The sequence below is a fragment of the Neoarius graeffei genome, chromosome 7 (assembly GCF_027579695.1).
Source record: "Neoarius graeffei isolate fNeoGra1 chromosome 7, fNeoGra1.pri, whole genome shotgun sequence".
In the NCBI taxonomy this organism is placed as follows: Eukaryota; Metazoa; Chordata; class Actinopteri; order Siluriformes; family Ariidae; genus Neoarius; species Neoarius graeffei.
Window position 1 is genome coordinate 77,915,465 of NC_083575.1, and position 23,682 is coordinate 77,939,146.

At 40.3% G+C, this 23,682-nt stretch overlaps 1 protein-coding gene across 1 annotated transcript in view; it reads right to left on the reverse strand.

Moving 5' to 3' along the window:
• Positions 1-264: 264 nt before the first annotated feature.
• LOC132888922 (GTPase IMAP family member 8-like) overlaps positions 265-23,682 on the reverse strand; it is a 32,255-nt gene continuing 8,837 nt past the window's right edge. Inside the window, 5 exon segments of the mRNA XM_060925014.1 lie at positions 265-737; positions 740-1,126; positions 1,745-2,326; positions 2,828-3,249; positions 3,636-3,944. Coding sequence (XP_060780997.1) covers positions 265-737; positions 740-1,126; positions 1,745-2,326; positions 2,828-3,249; positions 3,636-3,944 — 2,173 coding nt within the window.

The window sequence follows — 23,682 nt, forward strand, 5'->3', positions numbered from 1 at the left end:
TGAATTAAGAATTTTATTTTTTTACAGGTAGAACAGAACTCATTCCAAAGTACAACATCTTGTCTTTATTTGTCTACTTTTCTATTTTCTACCATTTTCTTATTCACACACAGGAACAGAGATTACTGAATGACAGTCACAGAACAGAATATTATCAGTGTATTTGTTTGTGTCAGACGATAAGAAAGAGTATCTGAGTAAATGAGGATTACACATTAGAAAAATGCAACAACCCCATTAAATAATGACGCAGATGAATTCTGCTTAATTTTTTCCTGCATTTTGTAATCGCTTCATGAGGAAGTTCTCAAGGAGACTCCACAAAACCTGTGTGATGATGTCAATATACTTGTTTTTCTTTTCTGCTTGCTCTCTGGCCTCTCTCTCCTGCTTCTCCTGAAACTCTGTGTAAGCTTCAAACAGAGCTTCCTGCTTCAGAGCCTCAAACTGCCTGCATCTCTGCTCTTCACGTTCCTTCAGAAGCCGCTGTTTCTCTTCCTCAATCGCTTGCTCTGCCATCTGCAGCATTTGATTGGTATAATAATTTCCTCCATTTTCTGACAACATTTTGTCAATCTTTTCCAGCAGCTGAAACACCTGTGTAGGATCCTTCACCTCATTGTTGAAAACATGGTGCCTCTGGTTACACATGTTGAAGAATTTTGCCAGATCTTGGTTTTGACGAACAAACTCTTGCATGTTTCTTTTACCAAGCTTGTCTCCTTGGGTGAACAAGACATAGTGTGGTGAATGGCATCTTCCCCAAATACCTTCAGAAAGATCTCCACTGTCTTCTTGTCTTCCTCAGTGAATCTGCCAGGCTGAACCACGAACAGGAAGACATGTGGACCAGGAGCAGAGAGAGGGATGCAGAACTTGAGCCTATCTACTATCTCCTCTAATGTAAAGTTTGGATCAAACAGGCCTGGAGTATCAATCACTGCAATTTTCCTGCCATTTACTGGTTTGATGTCCTTGCAGCATTCCTTGGTCACAGATGATGCTGATATGTCATATTTGAAGGCTTCTTCACCCAGGATGGTGTTTCCAGCAGAACTTTTTCCAACTCCAGTTTTCCCCAAAACAACAATCCGGAGATCTTCATGAGGTTTCTGTTGCTCATGCACTGTTCAGAGAAAACAGATTGTTGCAACTGTCAAGCTAATCTTGTTTATGAGTCCTAATTTACAATGTACGGTAATATCATAATATTTCCGACATCATTGATGTTGAATATCGTGCAAACAAGTTCTCAGTGCATGTTGAACAAATCCAAAAACACATTTTACTTGATCTTGCATTTATTTCACCACATGGATATCTTGATCAGTACATTTTCACTTAATTTACATTTTATGCCATAGATTATGAAATAGACATATAAACAAGAGAACAGCATGTGCCAAATATTCCTCTAGACTCTAGAGCCTAGACTAAGACAACAACAATCTGAACAAAAACCTATCACTCTGATTTAAATTATACAGGCATTTCCTTCTAAATTAGTGAGATTATATTAAACGTTTCCTAAGACGAAAATGTGGGTAATTATCATGAGTTATTGATGATTTCATTAGCAGTTGGACATTGGCATTGCCATTGGCATTACATTGCAGGAGTTATTTCTAGAATTTCCTCAGGATCCACCAAGTTCCTAACCCTATAGCTACAGAAATCAGTGCTTTAGGGACAGCATTCTCTAATGAAAATAAGTTTGCCCAATGATACTGTGCCTTTTTTGCACTCTTTACATAAAATGGCTGCTTCTTCCTTTTCCTGATCATGGTGTCTATCTTCTCCAAGAGCTCACTGACCTGAGCTTTATTTTCTGTGTTAGAATAATTGAACACATGGTACTGTCCCTCACATTTGCCAATCAGTTTCATCAAGTTCTTGTCCTCTTTCACAAACTGATCTATTGTTTTGTTCTTCAGTTTCTCTCCATAAGTAAACAACACCATGCAGTAGAGATTAAAATTTGAGCCTAACATTTCAACCAGCATGTCCATCACGCTCCTCTCTTGCACCGTGAAGCGTCCCAGCTGGATGACAGTGAGAAAGGTATGGGGTCCAGGATGGCAGAGGGTTACAGCTTTCTCCATCTCCTGCTTCATCTCTGTATCTGAGAGTGTGCCGAGACCTGGAGTGTCCGCCACCATCACATATTTTCCACATACCAGACCTTCCCTGATTTCAGTCCGCTGCGTCAGAGCACTGGCGCTGATGTCTGATTGAAATTCTTCACTGCCAAGAATGGTGTTTCCTGCTGCACTCTTCCTGACACCCTGTAGGCCGACCAACACCAGTCGCAGCTGTTCCTCTATGCCTGGAAAATATGGAAAATATGACTTTATGTACTGTTTTATTGTTTTTGACAGTGAATTTAGCAAAGAAGAAATACACTCTTGTTCAATTATATCACAGTTGAAACTCAGAGTAGGGCTTCATGCAATAGAGGAAATTAAGATAACTAATTTTGAAATCTTTTATAAAATTTACTGGTCACCCTTCTTATCGTTTACCCTGATTATTTTAGATTTCAAATGATGATAGGAATCATAAAGGAAACCACCTTAACCTCCAAGTCAAAAACTTCTCAGTTATACCTTAGCCTCTACTGATAGATAATAAAAGCCTTCATGAACTAAATGCCCTTACATATTAAAGTCAGCAATTCAGAGTGTAAATCACTCTGTGATGTTGGCATCCTCAAAAACAGATCATTATTCATTCATTCTTGTCCAATTGACTTAATTTCCGATGTGATCTGTAATTATAAATCACTGTATTGTGCAAAGTCCACGGACTGCCGCAGCAGCGGCTACACCCGCAACTACTGTAGCCAACCCAACTCCAGCAGCAGTTTTCATGTATTTACTGCTTCTTTCTTTCTCTCTTGCTTGCTCATCATCCATTTGAGTTTCTCTTTGAATCTTTAACTGTTCCTCTTGAATTGCTCTTTCAGCCATCTCAAGTATTTCATTTGTGTAGTGACTTCCTCCATTTCTTGTAATCAGCTGCTCTATATGTTCAAAGAGTACGATAACCTGGTTTGGATCTTTGTCCAAGTTGTTAAATGTGTGATATCGTCCACTAGTTGTCTGGATAAAATGCATCAGGTGAGGACTTTCTCCAACAAATTCATGAATAGTCTTCTTACTCTTTGCTAGTCTGTCTCCATGTGTGAAGAGCAGCATGATGTACGGTAAAGAACCTTTACCAAAAATTTCCTTGATGATCTCCATTGTGGGGCAGCACGGTGGTGTAGTGGTTAGCGCTGTCACCTCACAGCAAGAAGGTCCGGGTTCGAGCCCCGTGGCCGGCGAGGGCCTTTCTGTGCGGAGTTTGCATGTTCTCCCCGTGTCCGCGTGGGTTTCCTCCGGGTGCTCCGGTTTCCCCCACAGTCCAAAGACATGCAGGTTAGGTTAACTGGTGACTCTAAATTGACCATAGGTGTGAATGTGAGTGTGAATGGTTGTCTGTGTCTATGTGTCAGCCCTGTGATGACCTGGCGACTTGTCCAGGGTGTACCCCGCCTGTCGCCCGTAGTCAGCTGGGATAGGCTCCAGCTTGCCTGCGACCCGGTAGAAGGATAAAGCGGCTAGAGATAATGAGATAATGAGATCTCCATTGTGTCTTTCTCTTCTTTTGTGATTCTTCCCAGTTGGAGAGCCACCAAAAACACATGAGGGCCTGGTGCAGACAGGAATATGCATGTCTCGATTCTTTTTACAATTTCATCATTTGATATTTCTGTGTCAAAAAGGCCTGGCGTGTTTATTACAGCAACATTTCTACCATTTACTTTTCCTCTGACTTTATCACAGTCTGAGCTCACAGATGAGCTCGACAAGATGGACGAGAATGCCTCTTTTCCCAGAATAGTGTTTCCTACGGCACTCTTTCCCACTCCAGTCTTTCCCACCAGCACGATCCTCAGTTCAACAGTATTCTCCTGCTCCCTCTGCACTATTAAAGACATGTACACCATTACTTCTAAATTTATTTCACATGCATTGAGCAGAAGCATAACAATGCCCTTTAACATTTAGCTTTTCGTAGCTGTTATTTATTGATATCCTTATTAATTCCTACAAAATGTTTTACATGCTTTATACCATGCTGTAATATAAACAGCGCAGTCCATCACCTCAATATTAAAATTATTTACTTTATTTAGTTTCACAGTTGAATATTGTCTTTCAGGGCTGTATTTGTATTGAGTCTTCAGTAGGAACTATGGTCTTAAGCACGGTTTAGAAGTTATTGAAGAGTTTGTGTAGGTGTAGGATGATGTTTGTGCAAAATCGAGTTGTGATTTTGAGCTTGTACTTCAGCCCAATATTCTTGCACAATATCAGCTCAAGAGAGGAGCAGTCCAGCGCCTCTGTCTGACAGTTTGATATAAATCACAAGATGTCATGGTTAAAATGTTTTGGGTTTTAAATATACTCAGCAAAACTATCTGTTGGACTTTGAGACCAATATCAAATAAATCAGTATGAGACTGTTAATTAATTGATAGTATTGTAGCATTTTTTTTTTTTCACGTGTGCCAATCATTGTCAGCTTTCTTCCATCTGGAAAAGTTCAACAATCATTCCAATCCCCAAAACAAAAAACTATCTGCAACTAACGGAGTTTAGGCCTGTTGCTCTCACATCACTTATTATGAAAATCTTTGAGGAAATCATGAAAGATGAGATTGTCTTTTTAGTGTGTGACAAATTAGACCCCTTACAGTTGGCATACCAAGCTGGAAAGGGGGTAGAGGATGCTAAACTCCTCTTTCTTGACAAAATCTACAAGCACTTGGAGAAGCTAAAATCACATGCGAGACTTTTATTTGCTGATTTGTCATCAGCTTTTAACAAGATGCAACCGCATATTTAAATTCAACGACTCTCCTCTTATTTTAATTTACTTGATTGGTTCTTATTGCTGCTTTTAAACTTTTTAACTGATAGGAAGCAGCAGGTTTTAGTTAATGGAGCTTTGTCAGATGTTGTGGTCTCAAATACAGGCTGTATCCTTGGTAAAATTCTCAGACGATACAGCACTTCTGACTCTCCTCCAAGGGTCAGTGTCGGACCATGGTAGCGCCCTGCCTGATTTTGTTAACTGGTGTGATGAAAATTTCCTTGACCTTAATGTGAAAAAAAAGAGCTTGTCATAAATTTCAGTAAAACCTAAGGCAAGTTCAATTCATGGGAACGAGCAGTGACGGACTGGGATAAAAAAACGGCCCTGGCATTTTGCACCTACAAGCGGCCCCGTAGACTGTGGAATGCATTTGAACCCCCAAAAAAAGGGGGGGGTGTCATAATCGCAAGAGAGTGTCACGGTCACAGGCAGGCCTATGGTCGATGTTGAAATTAGGTCTGACAACACCACCACACATGAAGCATTTATACATTAAGCATTTATGGACACATGCAATGCCATACATTACGCTCAGATTAACCCATCAATCGTGACTTTAGTCCACAACCACAACATGCCAGCACAGAACCGCGCAGAATAAAAAAACAAAACAGTGGGCTACACACACAAAGCACATCAGGTAACAGCGGCAGACATCAGCCCCACGCATTAAACAACTGCATTAAAATCATGGAAATCAGTGCTCAACCCAGCCATAATTAAAAAAAAAGTGTCTTACCTACTCGCCAACATCAATGCTAGCGCTGCTAGTTGAGGTTGCAGTAGATGAAAAAAACACATCCAGTTTCGCACATTTTTCGCCCCCGACAGCAGTGCTCTCTTCAATTTTTCCCTCTTTTTCTCTGCTCCCCCCTTGTGTCGTTTAGTGCCTCCTCGATTCATTTTACTAAACTATGGTAAGTATCCGACCTCTACCATCCGTTTATCTCCTCTTCTACGTTGACCAACATCAACTTGACCACTACCACAACGCTGAAGTAGGCTACAGAATGTTGAATCTTCAACGTTCTATTTCTGTCAGTTTGGCGGTAGGCTAAATGAAATTCCCACAAGGCAGTGCTTTACTTCAGTTGTCGCAAACAAATACAAAATACAGATATATTTGTTTTATTTTAAACTGTGCACATGTTTTACATCGTAAGAAGAAATTTCCCGGCAAAGTAAAATAGGCTAATGTAAAACCTGAAACACATCATCATGGTGCCACCGTCACTGTAATATATGGAGTTGTAAGTGGTATAAATAGCGAACATATCTTGCTTGATATGTCAATAGGGTGGAATTTTTAAGACGACGAAGGCACGTAGTGACCGAGTAGCTGAGGGTGGGCCGCGGCAATGCGGTTGCGGGGCCGCGGCCCCTCTGGCATGTGCCCAAATGCCAGACCGCTCAGTCCGTCACTGGGAACGAGGTTGAAATTGTTGAAACTTACAAGTACCTAGGTACTGTGTTTGATTCCCAGTTGAAGTTTGATAAAAAATACTGAATGTATTGTCAAATGAGGCCAGCAAAGAATGCATTTATTAAGAAAGCTGAGCTCCTTTAAGGTCTGTAACAGAATTTTGTGTATGTTTTATCAGTCTTTTATTGAGAGCATTTTAACTTTCTCCTTCATCTGCTGGTTTGGTGGTCTGTCTTTCATCTCATCTCATTATCTCTAGCCACTTTATCCTGTTCTACAGGGTCACAGGCAAGCTGGAGCCTATCCCAGCTGACGACGGGCGAAAGGCGGGGTACATCCTGAACAAGTCGCCAGGTCATCACAGGGCTGACACATAGATACAGACAACCATTCACACTCACATTCACACCTACGGTCAATTTAGAGTCACCAGTTAACCTAACCTGCATGTCTTTGGACTGTGGGGGAAACCAGAGCACCCGGAGGAAACCCACGCGGACATGGGGAGAACATGCAAACTCCGCACAGAAAGGCCCTTGCCGGGCACAGGGATCAAACCTGGACCTTCTTGCTGTGAGGTGACAGCATAAACCACTATCCCACCGTGCCGCCCTAATCTGACAATCAAAATAGCAAATTAAAATTGTGGAAAAATAGCCTAAATCCTGTACACACATTCAGATTTAATGACATTTGATTTTGCATCTCAAATGTCATTAAATCTGAATGTGTGTTCAGAGCATTGCAAACCACTGAGGTAGTTTGCAAGCTCCTCGGTGACAAGGCACCGGGGTGGATGAGATCCGCCCTGAGTGTCTCAAGTCTCTGGATGTTGTGGGGCTGTCTTGGCTGACACGCCTCTGCAGCATCACGTGGCGGTTAGGGACAGTGCTTCTGGAGTGGCAGACTGGGGTGGTGGTCCCTCTTTTTAAGAAAGGGGACTGGAGAGTGTGCTCCAATTATAGGGGAATCACACTTCTCAGCCTCCCTGGGAAGGTTTACTCCAGGGTACTGGAGAGAAGAATTCGTCCAATAGTCGAACCTCGGATCCAGGAGGAACAATGCGGTTTTTGTCCTGGTCGTGGAACACTGGACCAGCTCTATACCCTTCATAGGGTGCTCGAGGGTTAATGGGAGTTTGCCCAACCAGTCCACATGTGCTTTGTGGATCTGGAGAAGGCATTCGACCGTGTCCCTCATGGTATCCTGTGGGGGGGTGCTTCGGGCGTATGGGGTTCGGGGCTGTTTGCTAAGGGCTGTCCGGTCCCTGTACGAATGGAGCAGGAGTCTGGTTCACATTGCCGGCAGTAAGTCAGACCTGTTCCCAGTGCATGTTGGACTCCGGCAGGGCTGCCCTTTGTCACCGGTTCTGTTCATAATTTTTATGGACAGAATTTCTAGGCGCAGCCAGGGGCCGGAGGGAATCCTGTTCGGGAACCACAGGATTTCATCTCTGCTTTTTGCGGATGATGTTGTCCTGTTGGCTTCTTCAAACCAGGACCTTCAGCATGCACTGGGGCGGTTTGCAGTCAAGTGTGAAGTGGCTGGGATGAGAATCAGCACCTCCAAGTCCGAGGCCACGGTTCTCCACCGGAAAAGGGTGGCTTGCCCTCTTCAGGTTGGTGGAGAAGTCCTGCCTCAAGTGGAGGAGTTTAAGTATCTCAGGATCTTGTTCATGAGTGGGGGAAGGATGGAGCGTGAGATCAGCAAGTGGATCAGTGCAGCCTCCGCAGTGATGCAGTCGCTTTACCGGTCCATCATGGTGAAGGAGCTGAGCCAAAAGGCGAAGCTCTCGATTTACCGGTTGAGCTACATTCCGACTCTCACCTATGGTCATGTGCTTTGGGTAATGACCGAAAGAACAAGATCGCGGATACAAGCGGCCGAAATGAGTTTCCTTCGCAGGGTGGCTGGGCGCTCCCTTAGAGATAGGGTGAGAAGCACAGTCACTCGGGAGGAGCTCAGAGTAGAGCCGCTGCTCCTCCACATTGAGAGGAATCAGCTGAGGTGGCTCGGGCATCTCTTTCGGATGCCTCCTGGATGCCTCCCTGGGGAGGTATTCCAGGCATGTCCCCCCGGGAGGAGGCCCTGGGGAAGACCCAGGACACGCTGGAGGGACTATGTCTCTCGGCTGGCCTGGGAATGCCTCGGTGTTCTTCCCGAGGAGCTGGCCGAGGTGTCTGGGGAAAGGGAAGTTTGGGCTTCCATGCTCAGACTGCTGCCTCCACGACCCGGCCCCGAATAAGCGGAAGAAAATGAGATGAGATGAGAGATGATTTTGTATTTTGTGGCTTTATTTACTTGTGCACACAATTAACTGTCAGGTGATATGAAAATAAAATGCTGACTAATAGAATGCACTTGAGAAAGTAAGCGCTAGTTTATATCCTTATTTGACAGCAGATTATAAACTCTCTCTTCCTTTCTCAAGCATATCGTTTTCTTCAGCATTTTGCAAAATATGACAATTGTTCATTTAAACCAAACTTTCAGTAATTAATGTGCTAAGTACAACTAGGGCTATTAATGCAGACTCTAAATGTTTCTCATTGTTTGCTCTCTTTTCATTCATTTTTACCTCACCTGGGACGGAGTCCACCAGGGGGCGAGGTATTGTTTTCGGTGAAGTTTGTTTCTTTCTTTGTTTGTTAATGAGATAACGGGAAAACGGCTGGACCAATCTTCCTGAAACTTTCAGGATAGATGGGTATTGGTCTTAAATAGAACCTCTAACATTTCGGGGATCATCCGGTCATGGTCAAGGTTTTTGTGGCTACTACTTCATGTAGAAGTGGTCACCACTATGTTATCGTGCTGTAAGAATGTAAGAGTGTAACAATCGTGCAGTACAATGTGAGAGCAGTATGGTGTGTTCTGATTGGCTGAGAGCAGCAGAGAATCAGAACCAGAACCATGTTTATTGGCCGAGTATGTCCACACACAAGGTCAAAATCAAGGTCAAAGTCACCAAAAAGGTCAAAATTGTTTTTTCATGACATCTTCCTTCATATTCATCATAAGTGCTATCGGGCGAGCTTTGTTTTGCCTGGCAACACTTGTTTTTATTGTATTAGTATTTTTATTGTGTCTTTGCTTTTTTGTTGCAAAGGAAAATGCTGTTTCCTTATACTGTATCTTCAGTGCATATTTTCATTTGTTGAATTTTTGAAGGAATAATGGTGCAGTATTCTTGACAATTCATCTTTCCAATATAATGTAACATTATGGGTAATTTTATGTTATAGTTGTGTAGTCATAAACAGTACAAATTAATATACAATCACAGTATATGTAAATGCATTGATACTGTAAATTAGTAAATGCTGTGTCTAAACTGGCCCTAAACAGCTCATAGAAAATCTGAAATGACATGGTGTTGGTAAAAAAAAAATGCATGAGCTCCAGTGGATATAAAAATGTGTACACTCCCCATTAAAATGATAGGTTTTTCTGATGTGAAAAAAATTAGACCATGATAAATAATTTAAAAACTTTTGCACCTTCAATGTGACCTATAACCTGTAGAATTCAACTGAAAAAACAAACAAATTTTGTTGGGTGTGTGTGTGTGTGGGGGGGGGGGGGGGGGGACAAAAAAATTAAAAAGTACAATAAGCTGTTTGCATAAGTGTGCACACCCTTAAACATACTTTATTGAAGCACCTTTTGATTTAATTACAGCATTCAGTCTTTTTGGGTTCACACCTGCTATTAATTAAAATGACTGATTCACCCCAAATAAAGTTCAGACACTTACTCAGTTGCATCCTCCAGCAAAAGCCAGGGTTCACAGAGAGCTTACAAAGCATCAAAGGGATCTCACTGTTGAAAGGTATCAGTCAGGAGAAGGGTACAAAAACATTTCCATGGCATTAGATATACCATGGAGCACAGTGAAGACAATCATCAAGAAGTGGACAAAATGTGGGACAACAGTGACATTACCAAGAACTGGACGTCCCTCCAAAATTGATGAAAAGACAAGATGAAAACTGGTCAGGGAGGCTGCCAAGAGGCCTACAGCAACACTGAAGGAGCTGCAGGAATTTCTGGCAAGGACTGGTTGTGTACTACATGTGACAACAATCTCCTGTATTCTCCATATGTCTGGACTATGAGGTAAGGTCAAAGAAAAACATCCAGGCCCGGCTAAATTATGAAAAAAAAACCCCACCAACTCTCCCAAAAGCATGTGGGAAAATGTGTTCTGGTCTGAGGAACCCAAGGTTGAACTTTCTGGCCACAATTCCAAAAGGTATATTTGGCGCAAAAACACTGCACATCACCAAAAGAACACCATACCCACGGTGAAGCATGGTGGTGGCAGCATCATGTTTTGGGGTTGTTTTTCTTCAGCTGGAACAGGGGCTTTAGTCAACGTGGAGGGAATTATGAACAGTTCTAAATACCAGTCAATTTTGGCCCAAAACCTTCAGGTGTCTGCTAAAAAGCTGAAGAGGAATTTCATCTTCTGCATGTTAATGACCCTTAAAAAAAGCTGTGGAACGGCCCAGCCAGAGCCCAGACCTAAATCCAATTGAAAATCTGTGGGGTGACCTGAAGAGGGCTGTGCACAAGAGATGCCCTCGCAATCTGACAGATTTGGAGTGCTTTTGCAAGAAAGGGTGGGCAAATATTGTCAAGTCTAGATGTGGCAGGCTGATAGACTCCTACCCAAAAAAGACTGAATGATGTAATTAAATCAAAAGGTGCTTCAACAAAGTATTAGTTTACGGATGTGCGCACTTATGCAACCAGCTTATTTTATTTTATTTTTTAATTTTTTTATGTTTTTCCTGCTAACAGATTTGTTAGGTTTTTCTGATGTAAAAAAAAAAAAAAACGAGACCATGATAAATAATTTCAAAACTTTTCCCACCTTTAATGTGACCTATAACCTGTACAATTCAATTGAAAAACAATCATTTTAACAGGGTGTGTACACTTTTTATATCCACTGTATTTTAGTTATCCATTTTAAGACAAAATTAGTTACTAGTACAAGTTTAAATAGACTCACCTTTCTGAGTTTCCATTGTGCTCATGTTAATGCCGAGATAAAGGATTTCTCTGTGCTGAACTGATGTCGTTGTGGTAGTCGTTTGAAGCTGCTGTAGTAGCTAGCATAGACATCTTACTACGTAGACGGAGCATCCAATCTAAATTCTAAAAGCGCTGACGAGACATGGGGCCGCCATCTTGGAGTGGTGATACGCTGCACTCAGTGTAATGTGCTGGCAGCGCTGGCTCACATTTTTTTGTCATACACAGCAGCACACACACACACACACACACACACACACACACACACACACACACACACACACACATCATTAACCTTATCATTTTAATGGCTAAATATCACATACACAGAGGTAAATTCCTGGGCAGCAAGCCATCATTCTGTGCCTTTCAGAATGAAATGAGCCAATATGTGTATTCCGTGTTCCCCCAATTTGAAAGCTAATAGGACTATCAATGCTTGCGCTGAACTTTGTATATATTTTTAACTTGCCTGTAAATCTGTAACCCCCTGATAGAAATAGCAATTACAATTTTATTAATGTGCTTATTTGTAATTACTAGTAATGACATTGACATTGATCTTTTTTGTTACTGTGTAATGTACTGCCAATTGATATTTCTTTAATAAAAAAAAAATTTGTCATACATGTAGCTATGATAAAGGATAGCGGTGGGGTTATTATTCATAGTTGGCTTCACGTTAATAGAATATCCTGATATTAAGTGAACAGACGTCGGAGATTGTTGAAGTTGAGGAAACAGTGATTAATATCCTACAAAAAATGTGTGAATACTAAATACATTAGATATAAACAGCTTAACGTTTTTCTACCGGCTACAACCACCAATCTGTTGCAATGGATAGGGTAAATTCAGGTAAAGTGGGACACTTTTTTAAATAAAATGCGGTTTTAACAATCTAAATCCATTATAATGATTCAAATGTGTGTATGTTTTCTTTAAATAGATTGTTAAGAACATATCAAAGGGGAAATTAATCTAGTCAGTGAATTTATAAGAGCCTTTTACATCCTTCAAGACAATCTGATACCCCCTTCAGCAAAGCTGATGTATTCAGGTTGAGTGGGGCACTTTGTTTGGTATGTAGGACAATGTGTGATGACCATATATTGACCACAAACATTTTTTTTTGTTTTAAAGCATATCAAAACATTTATTTATAACAAATTAATGTCAAACATAAAAAATATAATGTAGTAAATGAATAAACTAGTAAATAAATAAAAAAGGTAGTATATGAATAAACTAGGGCTGGGAATATTAACGCGTTAATCGCGATTAGATTAATGTAAATTGTGATCGCAAATATTTTTTTTAATCGCGATCAGAGTTTACCAGCATTTTCCGCACTTCTACCATCCACATGCAGCTCCTCTGGTTGTATTAATTAAACTCATTTTCGGTTAAACGCGCTATTTTGAGTTTGCTAGTCTTTTGTTCCTTCTACGCATCCGTAGGCAGCTCGAGCGGAAGCGTGTGGTTTCCATCGAGTCGTTGGCATTGGCATGGAAGGACACGCTGTTGTCTTCAGTTTAGTCCTCTTTTGTGATGGATAAGCAACGGTTTTCTGGACCTCTGAATGGTTTGTTTGAATTTAAAAAACATCCAGACGGACAAGTCGACAAGACGAGAGTAAAATGCACCCTGTGTCAAGCAGAGTTTCAATACCACAGGAACACTTCTAGTCTGAGCTACCATGTCCAGGCTAAACACCCAGGTGCATCGACTGGTCACATTATCCAAAAGAAGAGAGCAGCCCTGTCCACTGATAACGTCACTAGATTGGTCTGTGTTAGTAATTGGCTCAAAGAAAAGAAGTAGGGCCTTGTCCTTGGCAGTCCACCCCCCCCCCCCCCCCCAAAAAAAAAAAGGAGTGTAAACTTCACAGTCAGGCAGTTCTGAAAAAAAAAATCCAATGACAATTACAGTTGTTACGACTTTGGACAGAATTAGTTTGTTTGACAGTAATTTTAAGTTATGAAGTGCTTTGTATGGTTATTTTTTTTTTATGGTGACATTTTATTTTTGAAGAAGAGAGTGGCCTGACATTACATTGTTCATAGTCAAATCTGAAGTAGAGACAAGTGGGTCTACATGGCACTTTTTCTGATTTTTTTCTTGTGTTCATTTATTTACAATTTCTCCAAAGTAGCCAGTCATTCATTCTTAATACTTGTTTTTCCTTTCTCTACACTCTTTTTGAAATAAAAAAGGCCAAAAGATAAATTCTGCTTTTGTCTCTGTCTTCATTTTATTCCAATTTAAGACACAATGGTCAGAAATACTTTGCATTGTGGGTTTAACTTTAGATTCGAACGGTCTTACTGCAAAATATCAATTTTACACATGCAAAGTAAATCAAGATTAATCGCGATTAACTATGAAATTTCTGAGATTAGTTGCGATCAAGAAAATTAATCTTTTGACAGCCCTAGAATAAACATTTAATAACAATATATATAATATTAGCATACAACATTAAAACATGATTCATGAAACCACTTATCACACTTACAGCAGGCCACCCATTCCTCCATTGCCTTTCGGTCACTTGCATCCCCCATACACCCCCTTGCAGACAGTATAATAATAATAGGATGTCTATGATCTCGCGCTTATCTCACCACTCCAAGATGGCGACCGTATTTCTCGCGTCAGAACAGCCAACTCTCCGTCTACGTAATAATAGGATGTCTATGGTAGCTAGTGTTTAAATAGGGCTGGGTATCGATTCAAATTTCAAGAATTGATTCGATTTCGATTCTGAAGCTTCAGAATCGATTATCATGACTCTATATGATTCGATCTCGATTCGATTCGATCCGATCCAATATCGATTCGGGTTAGTGTTATTAGAACCATTTTTGACTGTGTAGTTAAGCAACATATTAATACTTGTATTATATTGACATTCAACAGCAAATTAATCAAGTATTGGTAGTTAATGATGGCTGTAAGACTGGTGAAAATGATAATGATCAAACCCCCTCACAGAAAGGCGAATCAAGACAGCAAACAGAGGATGCCAGAGGTCTCTATACCTGCAACAATAGTGTCCAAATGGAACACTAACCTGGTGCATTATTAAGATTAAGAATTCACCCAAAAGCTGTTGCTGTTGCACATAAATGCATTTTTATTTTATAATGTGAAAAAAGAGATTCTTAGCCAGTGTAAATGTAAACAGATTGCTGGTTACTGGCTTCAAAGTAACCTAACGGTCATTATACCGTTTGTAAAATAAGAACCAAAGATACAGCCATAGGCGGTCTTTCCATTGGGCAAAGTCGGGCAATTGCCCTGAGCCTCATCCAATCAGGGACCTCGTCGTCGCGTTACGGTATTCCTCTTTTCCTGCATGCTATACATCATCATTTACTATGTAATAATTCATTGTGATTATACATATTTTCCACTCGACATGAACCACATTGCTATGAAAATAATAAAAGCAATAAAGCATGATTCACGTGTAATCCTACAGCTAGATTCACAAGCAAAACCACCAGTATGTGACGTGATGTCACGCACAGCTATCTGGCTTCGCTCTTTCTCAGAGCCGTAGTGTCTGAAGTAACCTAGGCAACGACGTGAGCGGGCTGAATACATGCACCAGCACCATCTAGCTCTAGCTGCAGAGCCCTCGTAAAATGTTTTGTTAAAGTAAAATCAGAATGAAACGATTTCTAAGTGGCAGTGAGAAAAGGAAGAGGAAAAAGGATAGCGAACAGTTTGTTGAAAAGCTACCGAAATTAACAACCTTCTTCCACACAAGATAACGGCTGCAGTTAAAGGCTTCCCTGATTACATTTCCTCTCCAACAGACATGCTTAACTATATATTCAGAGAAAACCTGCTGGATTGTTACCCAAATCTAAGTATTGCACTTCGAGTACTCCTCACACTTCCTGTCACAGTGGCTTCTGGGGAAAGGAGTTTTTCTGCCTTGAAATGAATCAAGACATATCTCAGGTCCACCATGTGTCAGGAGAGACTGTCAGATCTGGCGGTAATATCCATTGAGCAAGCCGTGAGAAGGAAACTGGACATGGAAGATGTCATCACTGCATTTGCCAATGCTAAAGCAAGAAAAATCAAGTTTTAAGCACACAGTAAGTAAAATTATAATAATTAATAACTAATAATTTAATTTATTTAAATCTTACACTGTATATTAATCAACGTTTGGTTTTTCTCTCTCCCTGTCTTTCTGTGCAGGTCTCATCCACTGTAGCCACCACCACCCATGAGACTGATAGATGGGCACACCGACAGCAGCGCACATAGACAGACAGGCACACACACACACACACACACACACACACACACACACACACACACACACACACACACACTCTCCTCTACTGACACACACACACACACACACACACACACACACACACACACACACACACACACACACACACACACACACACCAGTGGCGGCTGGTAGTCTTTCAAACAGGGGAGGCTGGTCGGTTACAATATTTCCAGATTTTAAAAGAAAAAACACATCAATTTTGCCCATACTCTTGCCTCTGATCTGGCTGATTGTTGGCAGGGTCACAAACTGTGAAATAACAGGTTCTTTTGGCCCATTAGCCTACTGTCCAATATACATGATGGTGGTGTTGGGGGGTATATTTTAACATTTTATATTTTAAAATTGTGGCATGTTGTTTAAAAATTGATCATTATTGAAAGCAGCTCTTTGTCAGGAACCTCAGCAGTAACAGCAGAGTGTTCTGGAATAGGCACAAGCACTGACCTTGGGGAGCCAAACATAGAGCTGGGTGCCACACATTTCATTCAATGACACTTTCCCTATATTTTACTTATTTTGACTGAGAAATGTTTTATTGACAATTTTGATAACCCTTCACTTTTAATCCAGGTCTGTAGTGTGAAATGTTCTCGGCTGTGTTTTTGTTTAAAAATGTTTTCCAAATTGTAGCTGTGTTTAATTCATATCCAGAGAAACATATATTCCAATATAATATACTCAGCATAAACATTTTAAATAGATTCTATATTTTTGGTCCATCCATGACATATTACTAAAGTAGCCTATTTACTGTTGTTGATGTGGGTCACTTGCTGTTAGCCAATTCACTTTCTCGTACCAGGAGAGCTGAAAGGAACGAGTATTATTCCCTACCTTTTTCACCAAGTCAATTTGAGGCATTGGTCTACCCTGCTCTTTAATTTTAATTTTTTCCTCGAAAGGAAGACTGGCAAATGGCTTCGCCAAAATTAAATCAGCAATGCTTGGCATCCGTGCGCAGCTTTCTTGCTAGCTGACTAGCCCCCTCAAGTTCAAGTTCAGTCACTCAAATAAACGAAATTTCTGGAACTAAGATAGCAAACTGGACAACACTATATTTACACTTTATTTACAATGAAAATATATACGAACTAAAAAAGCTGGTAGAAACCGTATGTAATGAATGAAATCGAAATGTACGCTGATCTCTTACAATACACCACAGCACTTCCGATTCCACATGGGACTGAACTGAAATTCACCGCTGCCTGTCTATAGTTGAAACGAGCTGTCAATCAAAGAAAATATCCGGCCGCTTTCACCAATCACCAGTCTCCTCGCGGAAAGCTTTGCCATGTCCCTCCCATGTGAGGCTCGGAGTCCGTAGGCGGGCATTTTCGCAGTATTTGTCCAATAACCGTCTTGCATTTTGAGATTGACAAGCGCATAGCTCCCAAATGCCATTGAAATCCACTGAGGCTGGGAGTCCGTGGGACTCCATGGGTGGGCGTTTTCGCAGTATTTGTCCAATAATCGTCTTGCATTTTGAGATTGAAAAGCGCATCGCTCCCAATGCCATTGAAGTCCACTGAGGCTGGGCTGCATCGCGCTGTCACAAGGGGGAAAAACTCACGCACACATTAGGCGAACTGGGGAAAGTTATAACGGAATGATTTCGCACTGTAGTTGGGTTGAGCACATATATTTCTATGATTCTGGATCTGAAATAGCAATAAAAGTCAGCTATAACATAAGCCTAGCACAATTCATCCTACACGATGTTCATCATTTTTAGAGGAGGCTGAGCCTCCCTCGTTGTCTTAGAGTAATCGCCCGTGACACACACACACACAGCTTATATTCAGATATTCAGTGATCTTTATTGGGGTTTTTTCAATCATTTCCATGTGTTCACAATAAATATTGTTCGTCAGTACGTATGATTCATCATCTCATTATTATTACAGATGTATGGGTTGGGGTTGAGGGGGGCCTCCAAATTGTCCTTTGCCCAGAGCCTCAGATTTCCTAAAACCGCCCCTGCTTACACGGTTTGTTTGGAAAAAACTGTCTAAAGTCTTTAGCCTCTTGGCTGGTTTGCTGAACATACAGAAGCACTGCCCAGATCTGAATCACACCAAAGATACTCATACAATATTTTCTAAAGCGTCTCTGATCACACATGACAGCGGGGTTTGTTTGCCGCCTGAGCTCTGCCTGATCATGATGCGTTTAGAGGCGGCTTGGAAAAACACGTTTCCACATGTTAAAAATGAATTGAGTGGTTGTAATGGCTGTAAAAAGTGCGCAGGACAGAGGGCACAAATACGGGAAGTGCGGGGGACATGTTCCACCCGTACCCCGCATCCGCTACGCCCATTCTTGTATTTGTATACTTTTACAACACATTATCTGTTCATTCTGAATATTCCCATTTGGATACATCACTAATGCATAGGTTTTAAGATACAGTTTGCTGTCATTCAGCATCTTTTGTTATCCCCCGGTGGGGGATACAGAAACGGGTTCTCTCCGTCCGGCTGTCCGGCCGGTCACATTTTTGTTTCCAGGCCATATCTTTAAAACTACTGAAGATATCTAAATGAAACTTTGTATACATATCAAGCAACATGTGAACTGGTGCCTTTTGATATTTTGGATTTTTGCAAAAAAAATATTTTTTGAATTTTTACATAGAAAATAGATTTTGATTTAATTTCTAAGAGCAATGTTCGTTTCCAGAGCATATATCCAAAACTATTCATGATACGGATTTGAAACTTGGTATACATGTTAACAAGGTGAAGTAGATATGTCTTTTAGAAATGGTTTCCGTTCGTCCGGCTGTCCATCCGGTCACGTTTTTGTTTCCAGGCCAAACCTTTAAAACTACTGAAGATATCTTCATGAAACTTTGTATACATATCAAGCAACATGTGAACTGGTGCCTTTTGCTATTTTGGATTTTTGAAAAAAAAGTATTTTTCAAATATTTACATAAAAAATAGATTTTGACTTAGTTTCTAAGAGCAATGTTCATTTCTGGAGTATATATCCAAAACTATTCATGATATGGATTTGAAACTTGGTATATATGTTAACAAGATGATGTAGATGTGCCTTTTCATACTAAGAAATTTGAGAAATTTTAATTCTTCATGTTTCCATGGAAACAATTTCAGATTTAGTCTCTCAGGTTAGTCTTAAGGGTAGGTTTTGTTTCCAGAGCAGAACTTGAAAACTATGAGTGGTATGGTCTTGAAAGTTGGCATGTGTGTTGATTAAGTAATGTATATGTGCCTTTTGATATGAAGAAATGTGAGAAATTTTAATTTTTAGCTCTCCTGGACCAAAGGTCTGGTGGGTTTATGCCAGGGGCTGATGAGATCAGTGTAAAGAGGTATGGTTGGTTTCCTGCAGCAGAACTTGAAAAATGTCACAAATAATATCTTGAAACTTGGTATATAGTTGGTATATAGGGCAGGGGATATAGATGACTCTGTCTTCTTGTTTTTCTTGTTTTATAAACTAACAAAGGAAGAAAACAGTCCCACAGTTTTTTTTTTAATCCCAGCCATTTTTAGTTTTATATGCACTTATAAACATCCATCCATCCATTCATCCATCTTCTACCGCTTATCCGGATCCGGGTCGCAGGGGTAGCAGCCTAAGCAGAGCAGCCCAGACTTCCCTCTCCCCAGCCACCTCCACCAGCTCTTCCGGGGGAATACTGATGCGTTCCCAGGCCAGCCAAGAGATTTAATCTCTCCAGTGTGTCCTGGGTCTGCCCCGGGGTCTCCTCCCGGTGGGGCATGCCCAGAAAACCTCCCTTGGGAGGCGTCCAGGGGGCATCCTAACAAGGTGCCCGAACCACCTCAACTGACTCCTTTCGATGTGGAGGAGCAGCGGTTCTACTCCGAGTCTCTCCTGAATGACCAAGCTTCTCACCCTGTCTTTAAAGGAGAGCCCAGCCACCCTGCGGAGAAAACTAATTTCTACCTCTTGTTTCCGGGATCTCATTCTTTTGGTCACTACCCATAGCTCGTGACCATAGGTGAGAGTGGGAACGTAGATGCAGGGTATCTGCACATTTTTCAAGTACAAATTTAAAGACTTTTAAGACCTTTTCAAGACCTCTAAATGGAAAAATTAAGACTGTACCATGGCAAAGAAAATGATAAATACGACAACTTAAAACTGTTTTCTGCAATAGTTTTTTTTTTACTAACTTTAAGAAGAATGCACACAATTGGTGAACAACAGGGTGCATCAATGGCAACTGTTAGACATGCAAACAGCTGAAGCAAAGTCGTGTGTTTTGGGCCTGCAGAACTACTGTAGCTGCAAGGAGAAGACTGGTGTTTACTGGAGAAAACATCATGAATCATTTCAAAAACGAAAACAATAAACGGCAAGTAGAACCAGCTGAACAACCTTAGCCGGAATTATTTCAATCCCCAAAGATTATCTTTGATGATGTGTGATTTTGTGTCCGACAGCAAAATCAGTCTGAGTGTCGTACAGTATACAGCTGGCTGAGGAAGTTCTCGAGTATCTTCTGCATTATAGCAGATAACAGCATAAACCTGTTTATGCAGTCATACAATCATCAGAGCGTTACATTAAACACAGAAAAACAACTGTCACCTTTCATAACCATTATTATCAATATTAATCAGTGTTGTAATAACTGTAAACTAATTATCATCAGTGCAATTGTTATATCAATGTTCATTATTCTAAAATAATAATTAATTACCTATAATCCATGAATAATTGTTTGTATTACTACTATTAATAATAATAACTACTTTTTAAATAATAATTAAAAAAATTAACTCAATTTTATAACATTTTAATAATCACTACTTATTAGCTATATTAATTAATAATTAATAGAGTAGCAATTATTATAATTCAGTATTATTAATTACTACTTAATAAGCAGTGATTATCAAAATGTAATTTAATAACAAGTAGTGATTATTATCAACTACTAAATTATACTAATAAATAATAAGTAATGATTATGAAAATGCTATAAAATTGAGTTTTAAGATTAGTTAAAATTATTATTAAAAAAAGTAGTAATTATTATTAGTAGTAGTAGTAGTGATACAATTATTCATGGATTATAGATTATTTATAGTTAGTGAACGTTGATATAATAATTGAACTGATAACATTAACAACAAGTATTACTAGTAGTATTATTGTTTATTATTATTAGTAGTATAGTTATTTTATATCAATGTTCACTATTTAAAAAAATTATCTATAATCCATGAGTATTTGTTTGTATTCTACCAATTACTACTTTTTAATAATTATTTGTAATAAATTTTAATAACTTAATTTTATAACATTTAATAATCCCTAGTACTTATTAATCACTAATTCATAAGTAGTAATGATTAATAATCAATAATAATTACTATTACTACTAATTATTATTAGTGGTTGTTAATATTATTCTTATATTAAAAACACTTGTAGACAATAAGTAATAAAACTAAAAAACTTTTTGTACAAATTATTTATATTGTACTATATTTAGAATTATTTAATTTTCTGGAGTTCTTTTTGAGTTTTGAAATAAAGGTTGTTTATATATTTATATTAAACTTAGTACAATAAACAATGTTAATTATGTAAAAAATTATGCTAATCATTATTATTATTAGTAGTATTAGTATTATGTCCTATAAGTCCCATTTTCCACCTGGCTCTTGTGCGCATGCGCGAACCCCCCTGCGTTTCACTCCGGAGCGCTTGATCTCTAACACACACACACGCGCGCCTCGTGTCCGTGAAAAGCCAGTTTCCCAGTGGGCCGTGTCCCCAGCTCTGCAGTACTGTCTTTAAACACATTTGTGCGATCCAGCGCTTTTTATCACAAATGATTCTTCTCCTTATTTTGGGGGTATTTGTCATCCCTCAACCACTTGTCGTTAAACAGACATCTTCCCATAATTATCAACGTTTTCTAGCGCCCACGTAAGCTACCTGCGCATCTCTCACTCTTCACAACCACCACACCACACCACACCGCCTCCAGTAGCCTCTTAACATTAGTTCTTGAGCTACGGAATGCACAGAACGCACAGAACCAATGCTACCCCCAAAAGGTACGCCGGTCACTTTTAAAATTACGGTTAAAAAAAAAACCCCAAACCGGATGGAGACATTTCACTCGTTCGGTCCAAGATTAAATTTAATACCTCCCTTTCGAAAATTCCAGTCATTCCAAACAATTTAAGACGTTTTCAGGCCTTGAAAACCAAAAGTTGTATTTAAGACTTTTTAAGACTTTTTAAGGACCCGTGGGAACCCTGACATGGACCAGTAAATTGAGAGGTTTGCCTTTTGGCTCAGCTCTCTCTTTACCACAACAGACCGGTTTAGTGTCCGCATTACTGCTGACACTGCCCCGATCCTTCTGTCCAACTCCCGCTCCCCCTTACCCTCACTCATGAACTAAACCCCAAGATACTTAAACTCCTCCACTTTAGGTAGCAACTCCCCCCTGACCTGGAGTAGGCACTCCACCTGTTTCTGGCTGAGCGCCTTGGCCACAGACTTGGAGGTGCTGATCCTCATCCCAGCCGCTTCACATTCGGCTGCAAACCGTCCCAGTGCATGCTCGAAGTCACAGATTGATGAAGCCAACAGGGCCACATCATACGCAAAAAGCAGAGACGTGATCCTGATACCACCAAACCGGACACCCTCCGCCCCTTGGCTGCGCCTAGAAATTCTGTCCATAAAAGTTATGAACAGAACCGGTGACAAAGGACAGCCCTGGCTGAGTCCAATATGCACTGGGAGCAGGTCCAACTTACTGCCGGCAATGCGAACCAAACTCTTGCTCTGGTCATACAGGGACTGAATGGCCTGCAGTAGTGGGCTCTGAACCCCATACTCCTGAAGCACCCCCCACAGGGCACCATGAGGGACACGGTCGTAAGCCTTCTCCAGGCCCACAAAACACATGTAGACTGATTGGGCAAACTCCCATGCACCCCCCAGTACCCTTGCAAGGGTAAAGAGCTGGTCCAGTGTTCCACAACCAGGACGAAAACCACATTGTTCCTCCTGAATCCGAGGTTCGACTATCGCCCGGACTCTCCTTTCCAGCACCCCAGCATAGGCTTTCCCAGGGAGGCTGAGAATTAATACATTTTAATATGGATAAAAATGTATTAAAATGGTCATTTTTGATGATGTTTTTAAGAAGAGGTTTTATAATGTTTCAAGGATCAGCTGGAAAGGTGCTTATATAATTCCTCACTTTATATTTAGTTGTAAAAGTGGTCACACCCATGTTGGGTCAGTGTACAGAATCAGAAAAAAAAATCATTGGCCAAGGGAAATTTCATTACATGCAAATTTACTTAACAGTTAACATGAAGGTCACAATAGTGAAAGAAAAAGTACACAATACAGACCCTCCAGGATTTCGCGATGTTGCGATTTGCAACTTCAACACAAATTCAACCAATCCCCACGAATTCAGGGCGGTGTTGCAATTATATCCAATCCCCGCAACTTTCCTGCAAATTTGACCAATCGTTGGCGTCGTCTTGAGGTGACGTCACAAACTACCTTCCGCCTTACTTCCGTGTATACGTTCAAGAGAAGCAGCATGTGCAAGTCAGTGTTTATATAGGCTTAAATTCTGTTACTGAAAGTGTGTTATGTTTACAGTGAAGCACTGTGTGCACTTTACATTTTTTTTTTACTTAATACAAGAAATGAATGGATGCCAACATTTTTGCCAAAATGGTATTTTATTTTCCATTGTTTAGGCAGCTTCAGCATCATACTGTGAGATTCTGTTCAAATTGTTTTTTTTTTCTTCTATGAAGCCTGAGCCATTTATTTTATTAGTTTATAATTATTGTTTAATTTAGTCTTCAGGAGAGACTGCCTGCACACAGTACTAGTATTAATAGTTTTTTTTCTTACATGAAAGCTGAGATGGCGGCACGGTGGTGTAGTGGTTAGCGCTGTCGCCTCACAGCAA